A 9472-nucleotide genomic window follows, 5' to 3' on the forward strand; every position below is an offset into this window, starting at 1 on the left:
CATGGATGTGGTTTGTTGATGTCCTGGCTTTGAATCCTGTCTGCCCTCCTCCCATCTGTGAGCCCCTGACAGGTGTCTTCATCACATGATGCTTCAGGTGAAATCAGTTCAGTAAGCATCAAATACCACAGATCAAAGCCTGAAACTGGGAAGATAGGGATTCAGGAATGGATCACCTTATGGGATGATCTGGGATGGCTGGTGAACAGGATACTTTTTCCACTGATATATGAGGACCTGTTTGCAAGTGCATTGGAACTAGGCAGAGAGAAATCAAACAGTGGTTGAACATATTTCTGAAAAAGGCACAGGGCTTTATTATCGTAACTGGGCAGAAAGTGCACTGCCCTGAAATCACCACTCTGACTCTTCAGTTCAAAGACTGGTCCTTACTGCTCATAGAAACAAGGCTTTGTGGGCCGTGGAAAAATACAGGACAATAGCCTCTTAAAATCACATCTAAGGAAATGAATACAAAACAAATTCCAAACACAGAGACAAAAATTGCAAAATCTGTTCCATTAGTCCATTGCATACTCATGGCACAAATGTTCATCTGACAGGGAATTAGGAGATCTTTACAGCATATGAAAAGGCTTTGACGTGACGCCTCCTAAAGGACTCTGTTCTCTTTCGACCTCGTTAGCATGAACTGCCCTGTACCACGGAGAGGAAGAATCTGCACAAAGAGCCCCAGACCTCCCCGCAGTACTCCTGCGCTGCCTTCCTTTGGTTTTCCAAGTCTTCATCCTCACACTGAGGACCTTTGGTGGTCATGGTCTGGGTCTTTTCTGGGTTGGAGGAGATAGTCACTCCAACCGTGTCCATGGGAGAGGGCTCCATTAACTCCTGGCTGGGTTTCTTGATCCTAATCAGAGTAGAGTTCACCAGCTTGAGATTCGATTCTGGAAACTTCTTTCTGCACACCCTGGTCTTCAGGACACTCTTGGCATCACCACAGATGACCTTCTGAGAACGCAGATTCCGGCCAATTTGTTTCCAATAGACGCTGCTTTTGTGCAACTCTAGGCATGAGGTTGGATTGCCAGTGAAGAAACAGGAAAACGTGTTGTCCTGTTGGGTACACTCGACCTTCAGCACGATGCCCTCCTCCTGCTTGGTCACTGCCCATCTGCAGTCAGCGTGGTCCGGGGTGACGAACTTGCCTTTGATCGGGTGCTTGGCTGGCTGGCTCCTCGGCTCCTTCCCGGGCTTGCCCAGAGCGTGCGATTCCTCTGTGCTGGCTTTGCTGCCCTGTCTCTTCCTTCCTTCCTTTTTGGCCTCCGCCAAGAGCATCAGAACAGCCAGGAGGAGGAGGGAGAGCAGGGTGAGGCCGTGGGTCCTCATGCCTTCAGCTTGGTGGGAACCTGTTTGACAAAAGGCAGGTGAGTCAGCGCTGGGCTGGAGGACCCTCCCCTCCACTTGGCACAGGTCTGCCTGCTTCAGGATGAGATCCAAGAACCTTCTATTTCCTGGAATCAGCAGACAAGCAGCTGCTCTATTCGCATTTCTGCTTGAGCCTCGAATGCCAGAAACGTCCTGCTCTTCGCTCACTCTTCCGCACCCTCTGAACCCCGCCAGTCCTCACGCCCTCATCCCCTCACTCAGTTACTCCAGCTCCATTCACCATTCAATGCACTTTCATGGGGCACCGACTACTAGCCATGCCCTAGACTAGATGTTGAATTGATCAAGGTGAGTAAGAAAGTCTCACATCCTAAAAACTTGGAGGCAACTCTTTGGGGGATCTAAATAGCATTGACCTGGAGTTTGTCCCAACCATGTCCCCCAACCTGATCTTGGGCAAGTCACTCTCCCCGTCTGGGTCTCAGCTCCTTCGTCTGAAAATCAAGATGTTTGGTGAGATGATTGTCGACTCTCTTTCAGCTGCGGTGGGCTGAGTTTCTATCTCACCGTTCCACATGGACTCAGGTGATCACACAAGAAAGGACATGGTAAGTGACACACAAGGTGATGTCTGACCCAAGGTTAAACATGCATGAGGCCTGGACACTCTGAGATAAGTGGTTGGTGAGCAGGGGCATTTGGGCTTCAGTAAGAGCCCAGGGAATGGCATGAAGAATGGGTGATCACACAGTTTGACTGCGCAAAGTCAACCAGGAGAACAGAGGTGAGTTTCCACCAACGCATTTAGAATGCTTTGACACTGTCCTTACCATAGAGAAAGTCCCCAGTCAATGCTTTTAAAAATAAATCATTAAAGACATAGGATGACTTTAACTGTTACACTAAACTGAATAGATTTTATCAAGTGGGTGACAAAAACCACCCCTCGAAGAGGAGAATTAGCCTTTCTATTTGACACCAACTCCGTGCTAAGCACATGACCTGTGTTTCTCTTTCACCTTGTTAATTCACACAAGAGCCCTGCCTGGCAGGTCATAATACATCACCATCAGGTAACAGGCGTGACAGTTAAGTTTCAGAGCAGCAAATAAATTGCTCAATATCCCATAATGGGCAAGTGACACAGTTGAGACAGGCAGCCGGAACCTCTCCTGGTCCTTTATACCACCACGCCCGTCCCTGAATCCCTCTTGCTTTCACCTTACTCTGCCTTTCAGAAATTAAAAAAAAGCGATTAGGAACAACTCACTTCGTCTGGCTTAGTTCTGATAAGAACATTCATATTGCAGGTGCTCCATTTGAAAAGAATACAGACTTTTGTTTAAGAAGAGGCTGGTTAGGAGAATGGTCTTGATCCCATTATCTACCCTGGGCATATGGCCTCTCGTTAGGACTGATAAAGGAACAGAGGGAAAGTGTCAGTCGCTCGGTCATGTCTGACTCTTTGCAACCCCATGGTTTGAAGCCCGCCAGGCTCCCCTGTTCATGGAATTCTCCAGGCATGAATACTGGAGTGGGTTGCTCTTCCCTTCTCCAGGGGATCTTCCCGACCTGGAGATCGGACCCCGGTTTCTCTTACATTGCAGGCAGATTCTTTACCATCTGAGCCTCCAGGGAAGCCCTCCCTGATACAGGGAGCCCACAGTCACAATATGTGGGCTCCCAAAATGAAGTTAGGCTGGGAGCTAGGTATGTCCGATAAAGACCTGCTCATTCTTCACGACAGTGGGACTCAGCCCCTACTTGTCCCTGAGGAGATCCAGGTTCCAGGAACCTGAGGTCCTCAAGGGAGCTGGGGTAGGGATGGGGGGTGGCAAGGAATGACACTCTTCAGAGAGCCAGCTCTTACCTTGTTCTGAGCTTGCAGGTCCAGCGCAACCCCAGATGGGAGAGGAAGCTTGCACGCTTCCCGTGGTCTCATCCACCGTGAGAGGCCGGGAAGGCCCTTTATATAAGAGCCCACACAGACAGGGTTTTTACACCTCACATACCTGTGTCACTTTATTCACACTCCTCCCAGCCACGCCCCTTCAGAGAGAGCCAGTTCCTGCAGGGAAAGTGCTTGGCATAATCCTGTCTGTGTGTAAGTGTGGGAGGCAGGGAGTGTTACATGCGTGGCATTAGACCTGGTTCTTCCAAGCCATTTTCTTACCCCCAGTGGCCAACTGAGCACAGCCTTGCAAAGACCCTCTGTGATGGGAAGAGGACCCCAGCAGCAGAATCTTGGCGGGGTAGGGGGGAAGTTATGAACACTAACTCATTCTACCCAAAGCTCTCCCTCAAATCTCATCAGAGCCCCTCCATGATATACTAACCTACATTGTTGTTGCTCAGTCACTAAGTCACGTCCGACTCTGCGACCCCACGGACTGCAGCCTGCCAGACTCCCTTGTTCTTCACTATGCCCCAGAGTTTGCTCAAATTCATGTCCATTGAGTTGGTGATGCCATCTAACAGATGCCTCTGTCGCCCCCTTCTTTTGCCTGCAATCTTTCTCAGCATCAGAGTCTTTTCCAATGAGTCAGCTCTTTGCCTCAGGTGGCCAAGGTACTGGAGCTTCAGCTTCAGCATCAGTCCTTCCAATATAATTCGTCCCATTTTCCAGATGGAATTTTGGAGCTTGGAGATATTTGAGGCTGGGCCAAGATCACAGGGCTAGGAGGATGAGGAGCCCAGGGTTTAAAGCCTGGACTCTCGGGGTCCACTCTGTCCTCTTTTTACCTGACACACTCAGTAAACACTTGGTGAATGAAGGATTGAACTGGGGACCCACCCTAGCCTTTGAATCGCCATTTTCACCTGAGGCACTTGAAGTTACTAGGTGGGCAGAGCAACCCTTGGGCCCTGAGACGCTGGTAAGGAGGAAATTCCTGACCTGGGTCTCGTTAAAAGTTTACACCTTGTGGTCACAGCTGGGGTCCTTACTCTGCTGAGCCTCCTCTAGGCAGTGCCTGGATCTAGTGGAGCCCCAGACCCAGCATCTGTCTAGCTGTGATTTGAACCTCTCTGACCCTCCCTCTGCTCAGCGACTGACAACTGTCGATAGCAGCACCTCATTTAGGGCCTCGTGCTGAATTATTTGGGCTTCCCAGGTGGTGCTAGTGGTGAAGAACCTTCCTGTCAATGCAGGAGATGTAACAGATGTGGGTTCAATCCCTGGGTCAGGAAGTATTCTTGTCTGGAAAACCACATGGACAGAGGAGCCCGGTGGACTAAAATTTTCAGGAAGCTGACTCATTAGCATCAAGTGAAGCAGAACAGATTTGGTTCATAAGGTGGCCTTTAATTGTCTTCTTTAAAAAACAGGTACATTTTGTTTCCTTGCTGAGAATGTAAAAAGAACTCACATCTGCAATGACACGGACTTCACTACATTTTATCATTTTACTTTTCATGATGTTTGAGCATAAGAAGTTGTTCCTTTTCTTCTTGACTCGGCTGTAAGGAAAGCAATAGTGTAAGAGCTATAGGAGTAATAATGAGTAATAGACGGCAACTGACCCTTGCCTTTGGGACAGGAACAATGAGGAGTCCTGGGAGTGATGGCAAACTGGGTAGTTCCTGACGTCTAAGTGTCAACACTCAGCTCCAGGTGACAGAAAACACGTCGGCCTGAGGCCAAGATTCTCAGACCTCATGAATTTTTCCACACACACTTTTTGCTGCTGCTGCTGCTGCTGCTAAGTCACGTCAGTCATGTCTGACTCTGTGCAACCCCATAGACGGCAGCCCGCCAGGCTCCCCCGTCCCTGGGATTCTCCAGGCAAGAATACTGGAGTGGGTTGCCATTTCCTCCTCCAATGCATGAAAGTGAAAAGTGAAAGTGAAGTCGCTCAGTCGTGTCCGACTCTTAGCAAACCCATGGACTGTAGCCTACCAGGCTCCTCCGTCCATGGGACTTTCCAGGCAAGAATACTGGAGTGGGGTTCCATTGCCTTCTCCGCATATACTTTTCACTGGAGTATAATTGCTTTACAATGTTGTGTTGGTTTCTGCTGCACAGCAGTGTGAATCCTATGTGTATATATATGCATACATATATAAATATATAAATGCAAACACACATGCATCTCCTCCTTTAGCCTCCTTCCCACCCACTCCCATCCCACCCAGCTGGGTCCCCACAGAGCACTGAGCTGAGCTCCCTAGGCTATACAGCAGGTTCCCACTAGCCGTCTATTTTCCACATGCTAATGTATATGTATTTCCCTGCTACTCTCTCAATTTGTCCCACCGTCATCCTCCCTTCCTGTGTCTGCATTTCTATTTCCTGCCCTGCAAACACATTCATTGGTACCATTCCTCTAGAGTCCACCTATGTGCATTAATACATATCTATTTTTTTCTATCTGACTTACTTCACTCTGTATGACAGTCTCTAGGTCCATCCACGTCTCTGCAGATGACTCAGCTTCCTTCCTTATCATGGCTGAGTAACGTTCCATTGTATGCGTGTACCACATCTTCTTTATCCACTCTTCTGCCTATGGACGTTTAGGTTGCTTCCATGTCCTGGCTACTGTAAACCATGCTGCAGGGAACACTGGGGCGCATGTGTCTTCTTGCACTATGGTTTTCTCAGGGTATCTGCCCAGTGTTGGGATTGCTGGGTCAGATGGTGATACTGTGTAGAAATAGACATCTCATGAACTTTTAAAAGATTCCTCCACATGCAAATGGGTGTATATGAAATTGGGTTGGCATCTAAGTGAAATTTTCTAGAACATTATCCTAGCCCACAGTAAAAATACAGAAAGTTGTAACTGTGGTTGGATTCCATCCATGTTGACCTGTTCAAGAATTGCAAAGGTCACAGAGTTATGGATGTTCCTCATGAATTCCACTGAAGGAGGCTATTTCCCCAAACTCCAAGCCTTGTGTAAAATTGGCTCATCCTGAGATCCATCTCCATTGTTATGATCATCACCTCACTGAATCATGACTTGCTCAAACATGTACTTACCTAGTGATATTTTGGAGGATTATTGGACCCAAGCAAGACAAAGCTTCATTGTTCCACAAGGAGATGTAGACCAAGGTGGTCTCCTGCAAAACAAGAATATCATCTTATCCCCAGGTGGCAGCCAGATTCTTTCTGGAGAAAGACTATAGGTCAGAACACAAAGCAAATTTAGAAGACAACATGTGGACTCCAGGATCTTTTCTGAGAAATGTCTCTAAGATTTGGCAGAGAACATGTAACTTACCCCCAACAACTTCCCACGGATCTTCACCCTTTCTGTTGAAGGTCCAATCCCAACTTCTGCCATGACCCTTCCTTTCTAAACAGGGGTCATGGTATTAGACAAAGCTTTGTAGCCTTTTCCCTGTTAGCTCAGCCTATTATTTAAAAGTCATCTCTAGACACACACACTTTAATCTGGCCACACTAAACCACTCACCCACCATTTCCTGAATATTTGTGAGCTTGTCCCCTTCCTGCTTTTGCTCCTGCTCTTCCCTTTACTTGAGATGCCCTTCCAGTCCAGCTTTGCCAGGCACACATAGGTCCTTAAGGTCCAGCTCCAATGTCATCTCCTCTCTGTTGGTGTCATTGGTCCTCTGAACTTTTCCCATGCCCTCCTTTTCATGGACGTTCATGGAGAGAAATAGACCATCACTCCCAAAGAATGTTTACAATGTGCCAGCATTGTGCTAAGGCTGTGTCCACACATTAAGTCATAGTTCAATACACTGAGAAAATAATACCCTTGAACTACAGTGCAAGATCCAAACACCAAACCCATCAATCCTAAAGGAAATCAGTCCTAAATATTCATTGGAAGGACTGATGCTGAAGCTGAAGCTCCAATACTTTGGTTTCCTGATGCAAAGAGCCAACTCACTGGAAAAGACGCTGATGCTGGGAAAGATTGAAGGCAGGAGGAGAAGGGGACGGCAGAGGAGGAGATGGTTGGATGGCATCATTGACTCAATGGAGATGAGTTTGAGCAAACTCTAGTAGATAGTGAAGGACAGGGAAACCTCGTGGGCTGCAGTCCATCAGGTTGCAAGGAGTCAGACACGAATGAACAACTGAACAATAACAACAACACAGTCATTTCTGTCCAGGAAGCCACCTGAGATCCCACGTGACCTTTAATAGATGTGGCTCCTCTGTGGATGCTGCTGCTGCTGCTGCTAAATTGCTTCAGTCATGTCTGACTCTATGCGACCCCACAGACAGCAGCCCACCAGGCTCCCCTGTCCCTGGGATTCTCCAGGCAAGAGGACTGGAGTGGGGTGCCATTGCCTTCTCCACTATTTGTGGATAGAGCTTCTTTTGGTTGCAGTGTTTCCTCTGATGTTCCTTGTTTGTGATGACTTTGACAGTTTTCAGGATTGCTCAGGTGTTTGGAGAAAGTGTCCCATTGGGGATTTGGGTTTTTTCTCATGATTAGATTGGGATTATGTCACTCTTCTCTTCAACCAAGACTGAAATGATGGACAGCAGGTTCCTTTGGGGGTTCCATAGAAAATCTGAACACAGCAGTGGAGCATATGTCTTAGGCAGTCTGGCTGCAGATAGTTTTGAGGCTCAAAGCTGATTTTACTCTCATGCATTTATTACCATGTGGTTCCTTAACCTAGAGACTGGCCTCTGGTAGAGAGGTGGGGGGGTGCAGTGACTAGAGATGTATTCAGCTCAGTTCAGTTCCGTCCCTCAGTCGTATCTGACTCTGTGACCCCATGAATCACAGCACAATTAGCAGGTGTTATTTTGTTCTGAGGTGAATCTTAACTGTGCATTGCCAGGCTAAACTTGCTCCTTCAAAAATGACCTCATGTGCAGTCAAAATGCTTAGTTACTTTATCAAAGCAACATTAATTTTTGGGTCAAATTCTGTGCCTCAAGTTACTCATTGTCAGAAAAATGAGGAAACTGGTCAAATAAACACCAGCTAATAGTAACTTGGCTGGCAGGTAGCATTCATCTTAGACCTGTAGAACAGCATTTGCATTCCAAACTTAAAATGCTCGTTACTCATGTGATTTCAGAATTCTTGTTCAGTGTATCACATGATACAAAGTGCTAAAGTTTTACTTTAGAAAAATAAGAGGTGGTAGAGAGTTGAGGGCACAGCCTTCTGTATGGTTGCAAATGGGAAAGATATTCATGTTTATTTATCTTAAAGGAGTATGCTATGTCACACCTCATAACACTGAAGCTATTTGTTAGAAGCCATGTGCAATGCTTGGTTTTGATGCTGACCCTATCTAAAAAATGACTCATGGTTGTTGTATCAACTTAATGAAAAAACCATGAGTCATTTTAAAACTTAAACCAAATGAAATTGCTGTATGTGGTAGGTTAAAATGATAGAGTATCAGAAATTTTAATTCAGTTCAGTTCAGTCGCTCAGTCGTGTCCAACTCTGCGACCCCATGAATCGCAGCATGCCAGGCCTCCCTGTCCATCACCAACTCCCGGAGTTCACTCAGACTCACATCCATCGAGTCCGTGATGCCATCCAGCCATCTCATCCTCTGTCATCCCCTTCTCCTCCTGCCCCAACTCCCTCCCAGCATCAGAGTCTTTTCCAATGAGTCAACTCTTCGCACGAGGTGGCCAAAGTATTGGAGTTTCAGCTTTAGCATCATTCCTTCCAAAGAAATCCCAGGGCTGATCTCCTTCAGAATGGACTGGTTGGATCTCCTTGCAGTCCAAGGGACTCTCAAGAGTCTTCTCCAACAGTTCAAAAGCATCAATTCTTCGGCGGTCAGCCTTCCTCACAGTCCAACTCTCACATCCATAGATAACCACTGGAAAAACCATAGCCTTGACTAGACAGACCTTAGTCGGCAAAGTAATGTCTCTGCTTTTGAATATGCTATCTAGGTTAGTCATAACTTCTCTTCCAAGGAGTAAGCATCTTTTAATTTCATGGCTGCAGTCACCATCTGCAGTGATTTTGGAGCCCCCCAAAATAAAGTCTGACACTGTTTCCCCATCTATTTCCCATGAAGTGATGGGACCAGATGCCATGATCTTCGTTTTCTGAATGTTGAGCTTTAAACCAACTTTTTCACTCTCCTCTTTCACTTTCATCAAGAGGCTTTTGAGTTCCTATTCACTTTCTTCCATAAGGGTGGTGTCATCTTC

The 9472-nt window shown here is 46.9% G+C and overlaps 1 protein-coding gene across 1 annotated transcript; it reads right to left on the bottom strand.

Moving 5' to 3' along the window:
- Positions 1 to 642: 642 nt before the first annotated feature.
- FGFBP1 (fibroblast growth factor binding protein 1) lies at positions 643 to 1347 on the bottom strand. Its single transcript, XM_052642357.1, has one exon. It carries the CDS (start codon positions 1345 to 1347, stop codon positions 643 to 645), a length of 705 nt encoding a protein of 234 aa, XP_052498317.1.
- Positions 1348 to 9472: the final 8125 nt, after the last annotated feature.

Source organism: Budorcas taxicolor, chromosome 6, assembly GCF_023091745.1.
Source record: "Budorcas taxicolor isolate Tak-1 chromosome 6, Takin1.1, whole genome shotgun sequence".
Classification (NCBI taxonomy): Eukaryota; Metazoa; Chordata; class Mammalia; order Artiodactyla; family Bovidae; genus Budorcas; species Budorcas taxicolor.

Excerpts from the sequence above, each read along its gene's own strand:
- FGFBP1 (XM_052642357.1), bottom strand. The coding sequence starts at position 1,347 with ATGAGGACCCACGGCCTCACCCTGCTCTCCCTCCTCCTCCTGGCTGTT.